The 20,604-nt window shown below is 33.3% G+C and overlaps 4 protein-coding genes and 2 non-coding genes across 9 annotated transcripts; 1 reads left to right on the top strand and 5 right to left on the bottom strand.

Moving 5' to 3' along the window:
* Positions 1-6,713: 6,713 nt before the first annotated feature.
* On the top strand, positions 6,714-11,708 carry LOC133678530 (uncharacterized). 4 transcript variants are annotated; one of them, XR_009835986.1, is made up of 6 exons: positions 6,715-7,577; positions 9,161-9,216; positions 9,327-9,519; positions 10,385-10,719; positions 11,218-11,356; positions 11,441-11,708. XR_009835986.1 is itself a non-coding variant. In XM_062100876.1 (5 exons), the coding sequence occupies exons 1-5, from the start codon at positions 6,870-6,872 to the stop codon at positions 11,234-11,236; spliced, it is 1,311 nt and encodes a 436-aa protein (XP_061956860.1). In that variant the 5' UTR covers positions 6,715-6,869; the 3' UTR covers positions 11,237-11,492. The 4 variants fall into 4 exon arrangements, 3 of the variants coding, with proteins under 3 accessions (XP_061956868.1, XP_061956860.1, XP_061956846.1); XM_062100876.1 differs by having other exon boundaries at positions 11,218-11,492; XM_062100884.1 differs by lacking the exons at positions 11,218-11,356; positions 11,441-11,708 and having other exon boundaries at positions 6,714-7,577; positions 9,330-9,519; positions 10,385-10,801.
* A 315-nt stretch (positions 11,709-12,023) lies between these two features.
* On the bottom strand, positions 12,024-13,489 carry LOC133678546 (acyl-CoA-binding protein). Its single transcript, XM_062100896.1, has 4 exons — positions 13,339-13,489; positions 12,604-12,721; positions 12,406-12,468; positions 12,024-12,287 (listed from the first exon to the last, which is right to left on the bottom strand). Exons 1-4 carry the CDS (start codon positions 13,348-13,350, stop codon positions 12,208-12,210), a joined length of 273 nt encoding a protein of 90 aa, XP_061956880.1. The 5' UTR covers positions 13,351-13,489; the 3' UTR covers positions 12,024-12,207.
* A 1,316-nt stretch (positions 13,490-14,805) lies between these two features.
* LOC133681864 (protein ALP1-like) lies at positions 14,806-16,426 on the bottom strand. The gene is made up of 4 exons (XM_062105038.1): positions 16,119-16,426; positions 15,698-16,004; positions 15,351-15,582; positions 14,806-15,257 (listed from the first exon to the last, which is right to left on the bottom strand). The coding sequence occupies exons 1-4, from the start codon at positions 16,424-16,426 to the stop codon at positions 14,806-14,808; spliced, it is 1,299 nt and encodes a 432-aa protein (XP_061961022.1).
* Positions 16,427-18,327: 1,901 nt separating this feature from the next.
* On the bottom strand, positions 18,328-19,391 carry LOC133681855 (uncharacterized). The gene is made up of 2 exons (XM_062105027.1): positions 19,071-19,391; positions 18,328-18,966 (listed from the first exon to the last, which is right to left on the bottom strand). The coding sequence occupies exons 1-2, from the start codon at positions 19,389-19,391 to the stop codon at positions 18,328-18,330; spliced, it is 960 nt and encodes a 319-aa protein (XP_061961011.1).
* Positions 19,392-20,297: 906 nt separating this feature from the next.
* On the bottom strand, positions 20,298-20,387 carry LOC133681203 (small nucleolar RNA snoR20a). Its single transcript, XR_009836453.1, has one exon. It is a non-coding gene; the product is annotated as a small nucleolar RNA snoR20a (small nucleolar RNA).
* Positions 20,388-20,457: 70 nt separating this feature from the next.
* LOC133681200 (small nucleolar RNA snoR64a) lies at positions 20,458-20,532 on the bottom strand. The gene has a single exon (XR_009836450.1). It is a non-coding gene; the product is annotated as a small nucleolar RNA snoR64a (small nucleolar RNA).
* Positions 20,533-20,604: the final 72 nt, after the last annotated feature.

Below are 20,604 nucleotides of genomic sequence, written 5' to 3'. Positions count from 1 at the left end.
ATAGAAACTCATAAGAACATCAACCAAATATTTATTTGAAATTATAATAATTTTTTAAAAAATAAATTTAAATAATTAATAAAGATTAATTCAAAGTCAGCCTGATATTAAAATTAATTTTTTTCAAAATGGATAGGGTCTTCGCAGCTCATATAAAAAAAGCTCAAGTTAATAATAATATGATGCAATTGTGAAATTTATTCAGCATCAGGTTTCACATTCTTAGGTATATCAATGTCTTTTATCCATTCTTGATTTTTTGTTCTTTGATTGTGATATATACACATGTTAGGACAATTTGTTTGTTTATCCATTGTTTTTAGTAGTGAATGAGGTTTAATGTTGCTTATCGTGATACAATGGAGGCCGCTACAAAATTTTTAATTAATATAAAAAAATTCAAGATAATTTAGAAAACAATATATTTAATATTTAAATCAATTTATATTAATCTATTAAATTTATGATCTACATCATTAATTTAAATGAATCCAATAATATTTTTTAAATTTAGTTATATAATAATAAAAAAATCAATTCCAAACTGAATAAATATTTACCAATGAAATTAAAATAAATAAATAAACCAACAAAAATTAAATATTAATGATTTAAATCATTAATTTAATTGGATCCAATAATATTTTTTAATTTAGTTATATAATAAAAAAATAAAAATCAATTCCAAACTGAATAAATATTTACCGATGAAATTAAAATAAATAAATAAATCAACAAAAATTAAATATTAAAAGCAAAAATCAGGAGGGAAATAGAGAGAGAAAGAAAAGCATGCTAGGTTAGGCTGAAAACAAAATGAAATCAAGTATTCATTAAAATTCAAAATATATTATACAAATAGAAAATAAGTGAAGTTTTGTTTCTCAAAATAATATACATCTAAGAGTTATTTATAATTTGATTTTTATAATTCTTTGAAACTATTAAATGATGATAATTAAATTATATATTAATCATTCCTTTTCTCATGCATTTCATGTGGTGAACATATTGATTATTATATTTTAAAATTATCTTTCAAAAAATAATAATATTTTGACAATTTCAATATATATTTAATTATTAACGCACACATGTGAAAATGTGAATATATTGCCAATCAAGATTTATTTTTGGGTTTTTCAAAAAAAACAACTATAACAACTTATATATATATTTATTTTTAATATTTTATGATGATTTCAATGAGTTTACATTAAAAATTAAAAAAAATATTTTAATACATTTTTAAATAAAAAATACTTTAAAATATCTGCATAGTGACATCACCCCAATAAATCTCGACGTATTCACGAAGCTTCCTACATTTAAAACCTGGTGATTGAACTGATTTTTTTATTACAATGTTTGAGCTGGTTTTTAAGAAAACCGAAATTCGGTATTTTAACTTGACCCCAACTAATTTGAAAATTAGACTTAGTTAAAGTCTTTTTATTTTCTGTTGGTTGCGGGATAAACCACGGTCCCGACTAAAGTCGATGCATGTTGAAGAACGCTGAGATTCTCGATCGCACGTTCACATGGAGTCCTTTTCATAAATTCAATGTCACTTTCAAGAGACTATTTAGTTTAGTTTAGTTTAGTTTATTTGAATAATAATTAAATTGTTAATATTGATATTGATAAAGATCTAAAGGAGGTGGGGTTGTCATGTGTGCACTTTTCACGAAGGCAGAAATTGTTTTTTACTACTGTTGATTCGGTGAAAATTTTATGATTTTTCCACCTTTGATGTATGTTTATGCATTTTTTAACATAAAATATTAATGTAAATAATATTATTTCTTTACACTTCTAAATATATAAAAGTTTTATAATAATCTATCATATTTTCATCATCATTAATATTATGTAAAAGATATACATTCATCATTAATATGGTATAGGAGATATTTATACCTCATTTAATGTTGTATAATAGATATTTATCCATCGTTTAATGTTGTGTAAGAGATATTTATCTCTTATTAATATTATCAAGAGGAAATGACTCTTCATCCCCTCTATTCCAGCAACATGATAAGGTTTTGGGTTTATAAATATCCCTTAAACCACCTAGATAAATAGTTTATAATTTCTATTATTTAAGTACTTATACTTTAATTCTCTAAGCATTTATCATACAACAACAAGAACAAACTCTTGTTCTTGGAATTTAGATCTCATTCTCTCATTAATTACAATTCCTTACTTAAAAGTTATTGGCTTTATTATCTGAGGATCCTTGTATCATATTAAAAGGTATTGTTTTGCAAGTGCTGGATTTTTTTACCACCAATCATCTACTTCTTGAGCTATGGGGAAGGAAACATTGATATTGTCTCATGTGTGCGGCCTTGCAATTATCCTCCTAAATCGGGGTTGTCGGGAATGGTGTGGGAGGAAAGAACAAAAAATTCTTGTTCTTTATCGGTATAAAGAGGAAATGAGAGTCGCCACTTATTATTTTGGTCACTAGGAATCCTAACTAGTATCATAGTTCGAGTAAGGGGACTAATTACATAAAAAAAGGTATTAGCACCCTCAATACGTCTTACTTAGGTTAAGCTGCATTACTTATTTGTCTGATATAGTCAAAACGATGTCATTTTGAATCCATTTTTTAAAAAATATGGTCGACCCATACCTTAGGCCGACCGGGTCGGACTTTACAACTATGGTTTCTGATGGAATAAAACGTACAATTATAAGGTTGAGAGAGGACCTATTTCTAAATAGACTATTTATATATCACATATTTATCAAGTGTGCATTTGTTAAATAGAAAACTATTTTTGAAATTAATTAATAAAATTTTAACATTAATTACTAGCAACATTAAAAGATTTGAGGGAAAACTACTTACATGAATAATGGAAGGAGATCTTTTTTTACTTTAATTTTTACTTTATTTATTTAATTTCATTCTTCTATAATTGATTGATTTTAAATTACTATTCATAATATATTTTGATTTTTTTATAAGGTTATCACAATCTTAAACAAATATCCCGATATTTGGTGGGTACTTGATTTTGTGAGCTTCTATCTTTAGTATCATATAATTAAGTAAAAAATGGTATAGAAAATAGAGTTACTAAACCCAATGAAGTCCAAGACTCAAGTCGTGGACTTCGCAAGTTAAGATGCGAAGTCAGAGTCGATTTAACATGTCATCGTCTTAATATTAAAAAAAACAAGATATCATCTTGAATTTTTTTTAAAAGTCAATCCATATTTATACTGGTCATTCAGACAACCTTAGGATCCACCAAGTCAATCCATGTAAGGGCAAAAAAAGTTTTTAAAAAGAGTTATTAAACTCATAGAAGTTCATGATCAAGTCACGGGTTTGAGGGTGAAGCCACAAAGCTTGAGTCCATCTAATATGTCACCGTTTTAATATTTTTTTAAAAATAATAAGTCATCTTGATTTTTTTTAAAAAAATTAGACTATATTTTTACCGGTCATCCAGGTTGTCTTTAAACCCGTTAAGTTAATTACATCATATTGAGATAATTTTTCACATGATTTAATTTGAAACTCGAGTCACATAAGAAATTAGGTCAAGAGATTTCAAGGTTAACTTGTGAGGTTATATTTGAATTCAGTGCAACTTTGATATTTTTTTTTCCATTTTTTTTTAATTCCGATCCCCAACATACAGCAAGCAGCAACCTATGATTTGTTAGATCATTTAAAAACCCATTTATGAGATGCATGTGGGTGCATCTTACAGTGGCAAATAAAGGAATGAAAAAGAAAGGATCTCTATGGGGAATGGAGAAGGCCCTTTACTACTTAACCTCTTTTGCATGGCAGAATCTTTTCATATGGGACGATGGGGCTGCTGGTTGTTCTGTCTTCGTCTTGGTTTTATCTTTTTCTTCTGTAGAAAGGAGGAGAAAGCTGATTGCACTAATCAGAGTCTGAGTGATAGGTATGAAAAGTTAAAAAAAGAGATAGAAGAACAATTAAAATCATTTCGCTATGGCCAAAACTGCACTGTTTTTTTCCATGTTATCTGTGTTCTGCTGTCTATTTTCTGGCGTTTCTAGAACAACTGTATGCATGCATGGGTGGGGGGTCAGATTTTCAGCTTTAGTAGTTTAATCAGATCGACTTTTTTTAGAAAAATTTGATCGATATTTTGTTTATGCAACATTCTGGTATAATTGCCTTTACATATCCCAACAATGTCGATGAAAAATCAACTTTCAACTGTAGATCGTTTAATGAGCTTCTTTCTGCCAAAGCTTGTCCACAGACGAATTGAATAATGACAGAAGTTTTTTATTTTGATGCTTTAAAAATATTTTTTTAAAAAATTAATATTTTTTAATATTTTTAAAATTATTTTGATATTTTAATATTAAATATTTTTTTTAATAAAAACACTTTAAAAAATAAAAATATATTTTTAAGTTAAAAACAATCACAGCACGATTCACACTCACAAACATCTCTAAAATCATTTAAAACCTGATTATTAGTGTATAATTTTTTTGGTTTAGGGCATGTTTGTTCTCGTCATGTGTTGTAAGATTTTGATTTTTTTTTGTGTTTTTTAATTATTCTAAAATGTTGGAATTAAAAATAAATTTTAAAAAATGAAAAAATATTTTTAAAAATAATTACTGTTAAACAGATTCGGACAAGAGTGTCGTGTCGTGTGCCATAATAGAAAAGGACCATTTGAGTCTTCATCGCTGCAGCAAACCCCAGAAATGCCACGAGGATAGTGGTTGAATACACCGGATATTACGACTCATTTATGAACACAGTTGGATTATAGCAACTAGCAGAGCCCTGTCTCCTTGTGAATTTGTGACGTAAGGCTAGCCAGTAGCCACCTTCAATTACGGGTAAATGGCAAGTGTAAGATCGGCATTGGTCAAAGCTTGAGGTGGGTTGCCTGTCATCTCCTGTTTAGTAACCAAAATAAATCGGATAAGGACACGTGTCTCTTAGGGCCACAGGAGATACTACTATTCAGTGCTTCGCATGCATAACGGAGATATTTTCTTCTTCTTCTTCTTCTTTTTGACAATGTTATTGAGTTCAGCCATTTTCCTAAAGTTAACACAGTGAGTGGCTTGTGGATCTTATCTTTATGCTAGATATTTTCTCCTTCTGTTTTTTTTGACAATGTTATTGAGTTCAGTCAAGTTCGCTTGAGTTAACACGGTGACTTGTCGATCTTGTGTTTATGCTAGATTGAGTTTCAAAGTAAATTATGTGAGAATTAATCTGCTTTAATCTAAAAAACCTGATGAGTGCACTTACATCTAGCCATAATCCAATTTGATTTCAAAGTAAATTATGTGTGATTTGATCTTGTCTTTATGCTGGTTTGAGTTTCAAAGTAAATTACGTGGGATTTAACTGCTATAACTTAAAAAATCTGATGATTGATTCAATTTGATTTTTTTAAAAATTAAAAACAATGCTGAGTTAATTTTTTAAAATAAAAAAATTAGAATGATGGGATTTTGAATCAATCTTAGTTAAATTAAATTGAACTTCTCAATCCATGATCTAGTTCATGACCTTAACTTTATTTAATAATTTAATTTTTTGGGATTTATCTTTTATCTTAGTAAATGACTATAAAAACAAATATTTACAGGAAAGATAATGAATAAAATTATCAATGAGAAATGCATTGCTTCAACCTAAACTTAATTTCCTTACTAATGCATCTATTGATGATTTGAATGAAAACATGTTTTTTTTTAAGTATTGTTTTTTAAATAAAAACCTATTATGATTTTAAAAGTAAGTTTTTTTTTTATATAAAAAAAGCTAAGACAATGTCTCAATTATTAGAGAATAATATAAATTATATTTTGAGATCTCACCTAATAGCATAAGTTATTGAGTTGAGATGATTTTTTGATATCAATATCTTGTATATGTTTGAAGGGAAATTTTTTTAATAAATTAACGAAATAATGTAACAAATCCACGAAAAAAATTAAAGAAAAAGAATTTTATTTTTCTGTGAATATTCGGGAGCAATCGTTCATTTTTTTTATTTTTAGAATGTTAGGTACACTGTAATAAAAAAATGTTAACATTCCCATAGAAACATATAATATTATCTAAGAAACATGAAATCGTAGTTTAAAAATCATGCTAATATTTTTAATAGTGCAATTCCTTGAAAATTTGGAAAAAAAAAATATATAGAAAAGGACAAGGTCGCATGTGCTTGGCCTAGTAAAAAAAAGGGTTAGCACACATGGGGCTACCTTCAAAAATCAAATTTTTTTTTAATTTTTATCTTTATATTTTTAATTTTTTACAAGTAACAAAAACAAATTTATTTTTATAAAATTCAGCATCAGCCTAATGTTAAGTTGTTTTTTGAGGTTACTAAATAGAAAATAAAATAAAATAAACTATAAATCTTAATTTCTAAAAAATGCAATATTAAAGATCAAAATTAAGAAAAATTTGATGCTTGGATAAAAAAAAAAGGAATACCATTACAATTTTACTTACACGTTGAAAATGCCTTTTCTTTTAGGTTTTTATTAATGTTATTGACAGAGCCCCGTTAAGCAAAGGGCCCCTTGAATAATAAATAATCCAACTTCACTTAATAATAAAAAGCTTCAAAAACAAAAAAAAAAAAGATGTATTTGTCGATAAACAAGATGAACTACGAGTCCACACGAACTGAAGGGATAAAATACAAAAGAAACTATTAAAAGTTGAGAGAAAGCTGTCTTCGAAAATAAATAAATAAACAAAAAGGTGTAGCAGCCACTGGCAGTGTATATATGTACCTGGAAGGCGTCCCTCACTAGTCACTACAGTTCCCATAACCCAACCAAAGCAAGCGAAGCTCCTCTGAAAGTAAATGGCAGGCCAGGGAGGAGATGCAGCGAAGCCAAAACAAGACCAAGAAGAAAAACCAAGAGACGACAAGCTCCTCTCTTCTTATTTAGGCCTGAGTTTCTCTCTTTTTTTAGCGATTCTGCCTCCAAACTCCATTTCCTTAATACCAAACCTCCAGACCCAGATCAGAAACCTCTCAATACGCCTTTTACAAGCAGAAGAACAGCTAAAACAAATGAAGTCAAGGAGAAAAGAGGACTCAAAAGCAAATGCAAGGGTTGTAGAGATCTTTGCTAGCCACAGGAATGCCTGGCAAGCTGAAGAGAAGAGGTTGCTTCAACAGATCGACTTTGCAAGTGAAGAAGTGTCCTCATTAAGAGCTAAAGTTGAAGACTTTGAGAGAGAGAAGGAAGAGTGGCAAGGAAAGATTCAAGATTTGGAGAGAGAGGTTGGTGAGAGAGAGGAAATGATTGGGTTTATGTCACGAAATGCTGTTGCTGGTGGTAGTGAGTTTGTGGGTGGTGAGGAGGAATCTGGTAGGTGTGGGAGTGGGGAATGTTATGGCGGGGAGGAAGAGGATGAGGAGAATGGCAGTTTTGTTTATGGTCAACAGTATTATCAGCATTTATTGCATCAGCAGCAGCAGCAAGGGAGTGATGGAGGTTTCAGTTCTGATTTATTAGCTTCTGCGTCTAAGTTTTGGAGCGAGACAGCTAGTACTCTCTGGCAGGTTTTGCTCTTCTTTTGATCTTTTCTGTGCCTTCACTTCAGATTCATTTGAACTTTGGGGATGGAAGTTATATTATCTTCCTGGGTGTGTTTGGACTTGGGATTTTAAAATGGAGGAAAAGTTAACAGAATTGTAGGATCTTAAGATGAGTTTATGTTGTCTGTTTTGGTATTTTGGATCTCCCTTGTCAATTGTCATTCACAGACATCTTCCTTTGACATGGAAATTCATCCCTGCATTTTCTTTGAAGAGAAGGAAGAGAAAAGGTTGAAGTCATCTCCTTTTTCACAAGCCAATCCAGAAAGTTATCTAGTCACTATTGACTTTCAATTCAATTTTTATCTTAGCCTCAAGCATGGATTAATTTACTGCATCTTCTGTTGAGTGAATCAAACAATCCTTCAATTGTCTGATTCTTTCTCCATCCCTAATTTGCATTTTGCCCCCTTTTTTTTTTCCATCTAGGAGATTTGTTGGTGCATATTTTAGTTTTTGGTGCCCACTTAAAAAATGGCTTTGGATATATGTTAGTTTTGGTTCCTGCGTGAAAAGTAGATGTACTAGTTGTGCTACTCTCACCATATAAAGTTCATTGTTTCACTGGACCACTCATGCTTATCCAAGGCATGACAACTGAAGTTTGTTTTTATATATAATGACACTGTTGATGTGGCATTAGATTTCAACTTAACACAAGTGATCATGCATGATATAACCACGAAAACCACTAAGAAGGATGAAATGATTTTGATGGTGTTATGATCCTGGTAAAATACAAGTCTGTTATGATTTCTCTACATCTGCAAATAAATTCTTATATAGACAAAATCAGTGGTTATGAGTATCTAAGATAGTTAGATAAATCTATCGGTTAACTGGCACTTATCTCTTCTTACAACAAATATGAATCTCTTGGCTACGGTGGAGTTACCCTGCAGTTGATGATGATCCAGTATACTTTCAGGAACATTGCTTATGGTTAAAGCAAGTTTTTTTTGTCAGCTACATAATTAGTTTTTTCCTGGGGCTGGTGAAACATGGCATCTGCTTCTGTTATAATCATGCTTGTTTTTCCATGTGAATGTAGACTATTGTCCTATATTGTTGTGGCGACTTGTCTCTCTAAAGATGACTTGTCAGTGAAACACAAGGGCCCATTTGGCCCTCTAAACTCCATAGTCACTGATCATGTGCCCGTTCAGTTTGGCCTTCCTAGATTTCATCAAAAAATCATGTAGTTGAAATTTTAGAGTTTAAAAACACAAAAAATGATATGGTTTTGTGAAATTTCTACCCATAGAATCTAATTCATGGTAAGTTGAAATTCTACCTGTTTTGCACAGCAAATGCCTTTTAACGTTTTGGCAAACTTGGTACCAATATGATCAGTTAGTTAAGAGACCATTGGCTGCTTCTTGACCCTTTACCTTGTATCCACTGTAACAGTTGGTGGGGCGTTTGATTCTCTGAGTTTTCAGAAACTAATGCAAAAAAGCGATATATTGCAGAATTCTTTTTCAAAGTAATTCAATTTTAAATGTTTATTTCCATGGTTTTTTAATTTTAAATATTTATTTTTGCAGGATGTACAATATGATTCCCACGAATCACTCTATCACATGAAACATTTTGTAGCAAGGTAAATCTAACATTCTCTCTCTCTCTCTCTCTCTATATATATATATATATATATATATTGTTGCTGCAGTGTTATAACTAATGAAAGGGCAACTTACATTTCCTGATCAGAAGAGAGTCCCCGTGGAAGGTAGATGGTGATTCAACAGGTGTGTCCTCTAAGTTAAAATTACTCGAAGAGGAACTTCTGAATTTGGAAAAAGCTGGAAAAACAGATATATCAAAGGCTCCATCACTAATGAGGAAGCAGTCAAAGAGATATCAAGCTCTGGCAGGAAAGATTGACGATCTTTGCAGAAGAATGGTAATGCATAAGTGATATATCCTCTATTTTTTATGATGTGCTGTCATATAGTTTTTTATAAGTTGATTTTCTGTTTTGTTTTTCATCCTTTAGTACTTTTAGGACCATCTACCTAAAGTTAAGCATGATTCTGTTCCTAAAATATGCAAAAAAACTGCATAGTTACATTGTCCTTGAGCATGTAGCATTTGATATGGTAGAGCATGCTTGTCATTTGATATGGGTTTGCTCATAATTTTGTTTACCTAGGATGAAGCTGAAATGATGAGTTGTTTGCCCCATTGAGCTATCTAATTAAACCTTTTTTGATTGCAAGTTGCATGGTCTCCAAGGAAATTATTTATTCTTATTTGAGAACAAAAATTGAAAGGAAAGTTCTCAGTTCCGCATTGTGAACAATTTTTATTAGGAAATCCATTAAATCTCTTCCGGATGATTGCTTATATGGTGTATAGTGCACATATGTAGACTGCTTTAAAGTGAATCCACCATGAGTTGATGAGTTTAATGTTCGCTCCACTTCCTACCTGCCCCAACATGTCTTTTTTCCATATAGGCTTTCATTTGGATAAGTTTTTATTTATGGAGGTGTCTCTAGAGAAGAAACTTATAACAAATCTCTCGTGCTCCCTCAAATGCACTGTTGAAGGTAGTTTTAGTTTGTGCATTTGTGATGGTTTCATTTGTGAAAATTCGTTTGGGGTCAAAACTAAACCCTAGTCTGCATGTTGATCTTAACTCTTTTCTCTCACAAACACATTCACACAGAAATGTAATTCTGTGTCCTATGCTTCTCTTGTAATATTTATTTTGAGTTCTTTTCTATGTCAGGCTTGTTGCTTAAAATCTTTCCCTGCTTTTACAGCAAGCTAGTGATCCATGTGAACCTACACTCGGTCCAGAGTTTCGAACACAGAGGCAGACAGAGTTTTTGCTTGAAGCATTTCGGCTCAAGGAACGGGCATCTGAAACTGGACAGAAGCTGTTGGCATTACAAAATGAGATCAGTAAGAGCTACTCTGGGGACGAGGTGGGGAGCCAGGCCAAGCTCACCACGAGACGTTCCTTCGAGGCCATAAGGAACAATTTAAAAGAAGTTCAGAGAAACTTGGAAATATGGTTGGCCAGAATTATTGGAGATCTTAAAGGGATTCTGGCCAGAGATGGTGCCTCATGTCAACGTGAATATTATATTTCTAGGTATCCTTTTGTTCAATAGAATCTTCTGACTGGTAGTCTCGAGTACTGATCTAACTGAAATATATTAGCCCTTTCTGGTAAATATGCTGATCCAAGGCTTGAAAATAGCAGTCAGCAGTCACATGGAAATATGATCTTTCCACTATGTTTATGGCAGCATTCCTATACCAATCTATCTAAATATAAGCCATCACCAGTCAAAACAAATTGTCCATGCTTCAACCTGTCTTCGCTAGTTGAATAGTAAATATGTTGATCCTGGAGTTCTAGGACTGTTATTAAAAGTTGATCTGCTGTCCTTTCTACCTTTACAAATATGGTTTGGAATTGAAACACAACAGATCGACAATAACTCTTCCAAAAGAAGATATTATGCAAAACAGACACTTTTTTGTCTAGTATGTTTGCTTCAAGGCAAAATTCAACGCTCTTTCATGTAAAGATTTGGCAACGAGGGGGTAGTGAAAGGATCATTACCATTTTGTTACATGATAACAGGAACTATATGTTGGTATGAAGTGGTCCATTCATAGAGAAGGAAAGAAAGTAGCTGTTCATGGACACTGCAAAGGACCCCAACAATGGTCGATTTACAGCTCCGTCAAAACAGGCCAATCGCTAAGCAGCGCTGACTCTAGTAATTAACTGTAGACTTCGTGCTATTGTTTTTCCCTGTTTGCAACATTGTCGTTTTGTCAATTTACTGTTGTTTCTTGAACAGGATTTGCCTATTTTCTGTCCGTTGCTTTCAATGATAGCGACAGCTACCTACACATGGAGGAAGTATAAATGCTATTTAATTCTGGAGTACAATTTTGGGTGGGAAGTCCCCCATCACACCGTTTGATTCATATCCATGGATCCATGTGCATACAGAGGTTACACAGGGCGGCAAGAAACACATAGAAACTCTGTTTCGTGTGATGTTAACTATGTTAGATCATATTACATTTTTGACTTGCAAATGCAAATCCAGCAGTTTTGCTCAACTTACAGTAGCTACAATCTGCAAACAACAACATGCTTAATCTTGTCTCCCAAAAGAATTAGGGGTTAAAGCTGCCATCCAATTCATGCAAGAACCTTAGGTAGGAGGGGGCGCTGCCGCCTCAGATACTCGCAAAAGTGGTTCATTTAGCTAAAGTGAATCGAATCATCATATATATCAACCATAAGTTTGTAAATATATAGTTTAAATCATCTTCTGATGTAAACACTGCATTCTTTTTTTCTGTAGATTGATATTTGGCTTCTTGTGGGAACCCAGTATGGCAGTATGGATCAGATGATGTAAAGGCATTCACTATAAAAACCATCCCGACAATATTTCATTGTTCCAAACCAGTTTTAATGAAAGTACATGCTAATAAAACTAACTCAAAGGAGCAGAATTCAGAGTAAAAGTTTCAATACAACAGATTATTAACTTGCGTTTTAACTATTTCAAACACAAGGAAACATGAAGAACATAACTAAAAGGTCAAGACACTAGGCAGAAGCAGCAGCTTCTTCCAGCAGCTGCTTAACCTTGGTGATATAGTCACTCATTGCTTCCTCCTTGGATTTTCCTGACCAAAAAGATATATATCCAAGAGTTAAGAAATGTATCAGACAATGAGAGTGGCAATCGTTAAGAAAACCATGCAAGAAACCAACATCCTAAGAGCATAAATTCAGAATCAATACCTTCAACAGCCTTCCACGCATCCCACTTTGCCCTGTCCCTCATGTTGAAAATTCCAGGGCGGCCTGCAAATTGCCACAAATAGAAAGGGTCGGTCAAAACGGACAGATGGAAGAGAAAATGTTGATTCCAATAAAAAAACGCTTTATGTTTAAGAAAAGCATCAGGGGAATACTATCTGAGGGGAGCAAAGTACTCACTGGTGTTCACTGGTCCAACAGTGGCTTGCTTGTAGAGCCCATAGAGAATAAGTTTGTTCTCATTTGTTGTATTTTCTGGCAGAGTCTTGGCTTTCTCAGCATGCTCCTGAAATTCCTCCTGCGCGAAACCAAACCCAAATTGTGACATCAAATAAACAACTTAAACGTCAAGCATGCAAAGCAAGCTGAAGCCGATTGGCTAAAGCAAAGTTCTTTGCATTTCACATCTAACTGCACATAAGATTTCATAAATCTCTTGTCTTGGAAAATTAGGAAGGAAGAAATGCACCGTCTAAAGAGATCAGAGCCTGAAATTGATTTTTAAATCTATATTAATCCATGACTAGACCGTGACTCTAAGCATGGATAAGATTGACTGCAGAATATTAAAATTTGACTAAAGCAATAGAGTAAGATGTCATTACTGCAATGGGTCGAAACAAAGATCCTCAACTACAAGTACAAGATCTGAAAACCAAAGAATCAAGGTTTATATTAAACAGAGTGACCAAGAATTTCATGCAGTTACACTGACACACTAAATACGCTAATAAGCATGAAAATTAAGACTGCCCCTTAAAAAAAAAAAAAGGTAAAAAATCCGCATGATCTAATTCTAATGCATAAGCCAATCCTATACCATCGATCGATCGATCAAATCCCATGTTAGATCTAATCAAGAAAGACTGATTACTGTGAGCAAGAGATTAATTTACAAGATCATGATTATCACACCTGCAAACCCATCGCGTTACTTGGAATGTAATCGCTCTGCTTCTTGTTTTTTTTTTTTTTTGCGTGTCAGATAGCGAAAAAGAAGAAGAGGCGTGCATTACACACGAGAGTTTCAGAGTTAAAACACTTGCTGATTGAGGAGGATATGTCAGTTCACCTTGTTCCAACACGTGGCTTGTTTCGGTTGGTTGAACTAAATGTTAAGGGCCAGGGGCGTTCCATCCAGGATGCACTCAACAGATACTGTATTAAGATAAAAAAAAAATAAAATTGTAGGAGGAATATATTCGACATGTTTACATGTGCCTTTTCTATTTTGCAAACGTAAAAAAACTTATTCTAAAATTATTTTCTAACTATTTTTGTTATGTATATATTAATTTGACCTTAAACACCAACCAAACACAATTTAAAAATACCAACAACACGTTTCCTGAATTTATGCTAAAATAGTTAGAAAGCTATCTAAAAATTATCACATAAACTAAAATAGGATGGAGATGATGTTTGTGTAACTTTTTCAACTCTTGGTCTTGTTTTTCTTTTACATCTCAACTCATTGTCTTTTCACTACTTGCCCAGCTACTGTGTTGTTTTTTGGACACGTATTTTTCCTTCACTTCGGCTTCTTCCACACGAACAACATTAATCACCACTCAAATATAAGATTCCAAGGCCTAAATTCGTCCAAATTTTTGCTTGATGAATTTGCACGCACCGAGTAAAATCCTTACACTCAAAACAAAGCTTGCAAAACAAAACTTACACCCTACTATCCATAGTTCTAGAATCAATGAGCAGAGAGAGTCAACTTGACCTCTGTTCATCTCACCAGCCCAGCCATGGAATTAATTACTTTTTGCATTTCGTTCATGATACTGTCATGGAATTCAACAGAGAGTCACGTCACAGAAAGTTATGGAGGTGCATGTATAATAGTTAGTAACACCGGAGAAACCTTACATTTCTCACCATCACGGTTGCTTATATTTTGTTGGTCTGCTAGCTGGTGGATTGGTTTCAGGGCACCGTGCTTTTGCTCTTGCTGTGTTTTTTGGGCTGTGCTGTCTCCTTCAGTTGTGTTTGGTATTGTGGTAGCTTTTGTGGTTGCGTTTTGTAAAAAGCAGTTTCATAAAAAGTACTTTTTGTGAGGTTGATTTTTTAAAAAATTGGTGTTTGGTAAAAACTGTGGTTGAAGTTGTGGTTTTAAAAAAAGCAGTTTTAGGTGTTTGGTTACAAAACTGTGGTTCAACAATTGTGGTTGAAAAAAAGCAGTTTTGTGTTTGGTAAAAACTGTGGTTCAAAAAAAAATTTCTTGTATTTTGTTAATATGGTTTGTGTTTTATATTTGATTGGAATTAATTAAAATGACATGTATAAACACATATATATAATTCCAAAACATAGGTGTTTTGTAATTATGATTACATAACAAAATGAAAAATTGTCATACATTAATGTACTTTTTTATTGTTCCATCAAACTATTGGCAATTCCATCGCGTACAAAATCCATACGTGAAGGCCTCTGTGAGCCTTGAACGGCCGAAGCCTGAACAGTATCAGGCAAAAAGTCATCTGGAATCAAATTGGGGTTGCGATCATACTCAGAAAAAACTGCATCATCTTGCGATCTCCTTCTAATATAATTATGTAGTGCCATTGATGCAACTACAATTTCAACTTGTGTTTTGTATGGATAAGCAGGCATGTTTTGCAAAATTCTCCACCTCTGTTTCCATACCCCAAAAGAACGTTCGATCACGTTACGTAGTGACGAGTGTGCACGATTAAACACTTCTTTCCGACCACTTGGTTGTCCACGACGTCTAAATTCTTGGAAGTGATACCTCTCGCCTTTGTAGGGACCCAAATATCCATACTCGTTTGGATATCCAGCATCAACCAAATAGTATTTTCCTGAAAAAAATAACATTGTAATTTTAAACAAAACTAAAAAAAATAATTATATTCCTTCAATTACCCAATCTTCAATTTAGTCAAAATCACAACCTTCTGGAGGTTTTGGAAAGTTGATAGTGCTATTGTCAATAGCCTCCAGAAAAATACGAGTATCGTGTGCACTGCCTTCCCATCCTGCCCACACGAACATGAATTGCATGTCGAAACTACAAGCGGCCATTACATTTTGTGTTGGTACACCTTTTCTTCCAATAAATGGAATTTGATTTGCAGCTGGTACGCATGCACGAACATGTGTTCCATCAATTGCACCAACACAATTCTACATGCCACAAAAACATTTATAGTACTCATATAAACATTTATAATATATTTCATACTCCTCCGAACAACTTAATTAAACTACTTAATTATATATATAAAAAAATTAATCTTACCTTGAAATGTGGCATAAATCTTGGATTCATAGCAATTTCTCTTGGTGTGCTCGTAAATTGTGGATCTACTGGTTTTATGATTTCTACAGCAAACAAACGTAATGATTTAAGCACTTCTTTAAAACATCTACTAACAGTTTCACCTGAATGCTGGAATCTTTCCTGCACTTGTCTATTTGACGCCCCAACTGCTATTGTAAATAGAAACATTGCCACCTTTTCAATAACGCTCATTCTTCTTGACGGTTTTAAGCCATGGTGCGTTTCCAAGTCGGTGCACAAACTCAACAAAGTTGTTGCGTCCATCCTGAACATGTTAACACTTCGTTTCCAATGACCTCTTAAAACCTCCGTCAACCAACGCATCCCTGTGTTATAGGAAACCATACATGGTTCTTTATACATATAATTAATATAATACGCGTTTATAGCTCCAGCTGTGCATAAATTTAATTTTTTCCTATCAAAATGCCTCCTTATAATAAATGCATCGTCATCATCACTATCACCGTCAATGTCGGCATCATCATCATCGTCGGCATCATCATCGTCGTCATCATTACTGTCGTCAGAGTCGTTTCCATTACTATCATCTCCGGCACCATCAACTGAAGCACCACTAACTCCACAACTAGGATAATTAATTTGATCTACAATCCGGTTCATTACATCATCATAATTACCATCGAAATCTTCATTAAATATGTTATTAAATCGTGGATCATCCATAACTTCAATTACATGGAAACAAAAACAAAATTATATGTTGTTAATAAAAATATTTAAATAATTAAATAACATTCAATAAAAATACTATCATAGAGTTGGTGCGACATAATTTTTTTTCCATACCTGTAAAGCCAGCAAAAAAGAAGTATTCTACTTGCTTGTATTTGGTGCAATTGAAAGGTTTTAGAAGCTTGTTATAGAAAGCTATGTCATTGTAAAATATGATGTACACATTCCTCTTTATATAGAAAATTTCAATCCTCTTTACGTATATTTTACAATTTTTCAGCTTTCAAAATCAGTACATTCACATGTATGCATGTGCTGTGAAAGTAGCATATAAATCATCTTTTACAGCTCATATAATCATCTTTTACAGCACATGCATGTACACCATCCTGACATGTTTAAAGGAAAAAAAACAGAGCTAAAACTCACTGAACCAGTAGGAAGACAAGCAACACAGAAAAGGAAGAAAAAGCAACAACATTAGTCCCATCACAGCTCACGGCAACCATGAAAAAAACACAAACAATTACTGCAAAAGGGGTTGCTTTTTCAGACCTCACAAGCTAACAGTAGCTGCCCATTCCTAACAATTACAAGTCATTGAACCAGTAGGAAGACCATCAACACAGAAAATGAAGAAAAAGAAACAACATTAATCCCATCACAACTCACGGCAACCATGAAAAAAACACAAACAATTACTCAAAAGATGTTGTTGTTTCAGACCTCACATGCTAACAGTAGCTGCCCATTCCTAACAATTACAAGTCACTGAACCAGTAGGAAGACCATCAACACAGAAAATGAAGAAAAAGAAACAACATTAGTCCCATCATAGCTCACGGCATCCATGAAAAAAACATAAACAATTACTCAAAAGATGTTGTTGTTTCAGACCTCACATGCTAACAGTAGTTGCCCATTCCTAACAATTACAAGTCACTGAACCAGTAGGAAGACCATCAACACAGAAAAGGAAGAAAAAGCAACAACATTAGTCCCATCACAGCTCACGGCAACAATGAAAAAAACACAAACAGTTTGCAAAAGATGTTGTTGTTTCAGACCTCACAAGCTAACACTAGACAGCCAAGGCAAAAACAGTATGCAACACGTCAATCTCTAGCTAACCAATTGAAAAAATTACTGCAAATGAAAGATACACAGCAGCATGTATTATGAAAGCTCATGGCAGCAAAGAAAGAAGGATCAACAGTAAAGGTAAATTATAAGCAACAATCTGTCATTTTTTATTTGTCTTGGTTCATTTTTATCCCCCTCTCTCCCATTTGGACAATGAATCCTAAAGGGGTAAACAATGCAGCAAATATCATCAAATATTCCCTCCTTCAGCACACATAAATGTTGCCTATTGATTCTTTATTATTATTACTCTCTCCATCTCATACAAAGCATATATCTTGGTTTCTCCTTTCATGCCTAATCTAACAGTTGCTAACAAATTGAAAAAAGTACAGCTAAGAAAAGAAACACAGCAGCATGTATTATTATTCCCAGCAGACCTCACGGCAGCAAATACAAATATATAGTTAACAAATCAGTTAAGGTAAATTACCAACCAATTCCATTAAAATGTCAACCATTGAACATTAACCATTGAACATTGTAATTCATTGATAAAATACAACATTACAACCAACAATTTCTCATACAAGTCTGTTAAATCCCGTAAAGCAGTTTAATAAATATAACAGTACATCAATTACCGCAAATACAATGCCTCGAACAAACTTCGGCAAATGGAAACTACTCTTTTAAAAATCGGCATCCCATTACTCTGCAACAATAAAACAAAACATGTATAAATATTGTAAGCACTTGAACATACTTAATTGATTAACAGTTAATATACTTTAATAATACCTTGTCAGCTAAGCACGTTTACTTCGTTCATACATTCGCTGCAACCATCGCAACTTCTGTTGCATATCGCCCATACTGGACCACATTTCTCTTTTCCTTCTTAGACTAAGATACTCCGTAGCGAAGTCATGAAAATCATCGTCAACTGAAACTCCAGGAATGGAGTGCAGCTCAGCCATGACCTCGGGAATACTACAGCCTTCACGATCCATATTAACAGACGTCGAATCACTCTTAGTTGACATACTCTCAAGTAGATGATTGCACCTTGTCAGCAACTTAACACCAATTCCAGATGTTTTCTTCTTTCTACCTCGCACATCATAATGATCTCGTTCTTTTCTTTTCTCGCCGCTTTTTGTATTGGTGCTGCTAGACATATGTATCCCTCCAACCATTCGAGCCATATCAGTCTGGAAATCTGGAATCACATCTTCCTCCGAATCACCGCTGCCCTCTTCCAAACCATCATCAGCAATGTCGGCATTGCTTGTACCAGGATCAACACCACTGCCAGCAGGTACACCTGATGAAGGAGTCCATGCAAACGCTCCAGTTGCGACAATGTTGGAATACATTCGGTTAAATTTATTCTTTAAAGACGGCTCAATACTGACATGTCTGAATTTTTTGGCTCCTCTAATTTCCTGCATATAAATTAAATAAAGTAATGAAGGATCAAGACTAGTAAAATTTTAGGGCTGGAATTTGAAAATAATAAAATAAATTGTGCCGATGACAAGGAATGTACCTGAATTTTTTGTTTCCACCACTCATCACTAGCTGCAATTGTGCCTAATTCACTATTCCAGCCAACACCGGTTTCAGAAACCAACTTATTCCATATCCTCCAATCCTTTTTGCATCCATCCCATTTGTTTTTCAATTGTGTTTTAGTAAATGCATGCCCAGTTTGTTCTTTGAATGATGTTATAAGAAATTTCCACCCCGGTTTATCGAAATGAGTATTAGGTCTCATTCCCATATCAATTGCCTTAATGCATATATCACAAAATATATGCAACATTTCCTTTGTCCAAGCAGCCTTATCAGAAGATTCAAGACCTTCCATGATATCTTTTAAAACATTTAACAAAAGTTTAAAATGAATAAAAATGATATCAATTAAATTGTGGCACATAAATAAACCGTGGACTAATACAATAATAAAGCACTCAATGTTTAGCATTTACAAAAGCTGTGTGTTTGGCAAAAAACATTAACCGTGCATGTATGTCAATGAGAATGTTCATGTTAATTTGTAATGAAATGTAATTGCAACCCATAAATTTTCAACTGTTCAGAAACTCAGTTTCAGCCATAATATTTGAATGATCATGCAAAACTTCATTGCCAGCATGCTGTTATTTTTTCAAAAATAGAGGGAAAAAACAAACAGAACAGAATTTATTTATACATTCAAAGAAACCCAGCTTTCTTTCGCAGCATACAAACACACAAAACTAAACAAAAAATTTTGATTTATAAATAAAAGCAGTCCTACACGACATGCTAATAGGAACTCATTACGATAATTGTCAATTGACGAACACACGGTAATTGATCATGCAAGTACACAGACATGTAATTTTTCATCTAAAACAAAAGAAAATGAAGATGGAGATAAGGTAGGAACTTACCTCAGTCTAGCTCGTTTGGTGATCAAAAAATTTCTGTTCAAAATAGCTTTAAAAAGTTACTGTAAATATAAAGTTCAGTATAACATGGGAATTTTTGCGAAAAAGAGAGGAGTAGAACAACTAATCTGCTGGCTGCCGTAAAGGAATCAAGCAAACACACATAAAATTAATTTTTTTCCCGGTTAAGGAATCAGCACAGATGAATTAGCCAGGGATAACTGTTATTTTTTATGTTTCTCATCATGCACAAAACAGAGTCCAGAGCAAGTTTTTAGCCTTCGAACAAGAAGATAGAAAACAAAATCTTGAAAAACAAAAAAAAAACTAAAACCATTCAAGCCTCAGACCGTCCTAGTTCATGAATTAACAACAGTTTAGGCAGATCGATAGCCCTGTTTTCAGTGAAAATCAGGGTTTGCATCATTGGCTGGCAGCATAGTAATTAAAAAAAAACAATGAAAGCTGAGACTTGAAGACATAAAAGCAGAAAGATAGAGAGCATCAGATCGGTTTTTTTTCAAGCATATAAATCATAAGAACCCAAGAGTCTGAGCATTCAACAATTAAAAAGATTCATCATTTGCCTCTCCAGATTGAAAAAAATAAATTCAAAGAATTGTTTAAATCAATGCAATAATTAGAAGA

The sequence above is a fragment of the Populus nigra genome, chromosome 1, assembly GCF_951802175.1.
Source record: "Populus nigra chromosome 1, ddPopNigr1.1, whole genome shotgun sequence".
NCBI lineage: Eukaryota > Viridiplantae > Streptophyta > Magnoliopsida > Malpighiales > Salicaceae > Populus > Populus nigra.
The sequence above is the reverse complement of the archived record's forward strand: the minus strand, read 5'-3'. Positions and strand labels throughout refer to the sequence as shown.

Bases quoted from the DNA above. Each gene is read 5' to 3' on its own strand.
- LOC133678530 (XM_062100876.1), top strand. From the start codon at position 6,870: ATGGCAGGCCAGGGAGGAGATGCAGCGAAGCCAAAACAAGACCAAGAA. The intron at 9,217-9,326 runs GTAAATCTAACA...TTTCCTGATCAG, and splicing joins ATGAAACATTTTGTAGCAAG to AAGAGAGTCCCCGTGGAAGG. The intron at 9,520-10,384 runs GTAATGCATAAG...CTGCTTTTACAG, and splicing joins ACGATCTTTGCAGAAGAATG to CAAGCTAGTGATCCATGTGA.
- LOC133678546 (XM_062100896.1), bottom strand. The intron at 12,469-12,603 runs GTGAGTACTTTG...GGCAATTTGCAG, and splicing joins TGTTGGACCAGTGAACACCA to GCCGCCCTGGAATTTTCAAC. The intron at 12,288-12,405 runs GTATTGATTCTG...CTTTTTGGTCAG, and splicing joins TGCGTGGAAGGCTGTTGAAG to GAAAATCCAAGGAGGAAGCA.
- LOC133681864 (XM_062105038.1), bottom strand. From the start codon at position 16,426: ATGGATGATCCACGATTTAATAACATATTTAATGAAGATTTCGATGGT. The intron at 15,583-15,697 runs GTAAGATTAATT...TGTGGCATGTAG, and splicing joins GATTTATGCCACATTTCAAG to AATTGTGTTGGTGCAATTGA. The intron at 15,258-15,350 runs GTTGTGATTTTG...TATTTTTTTCAG, and splicing joins CTTTCCAAAACCTCCAGAAG to GAAAATACTATTTGGTTGAT.
- LOC133681855 (XM_062105027.1), bottom strand. From the start codon at position 19,391: ATGGAAGGTCTTGAATCTTCTGATAAGGCTGCTTGGACAAAGGAAATG. The intron at 18,967-19,070 runs GTACATTCCTTG...ATTTATATGCAG, and splicing joins GGTGGAAACAAAAAATTCAG to GAAATTAGAGGAGCCAAAAA.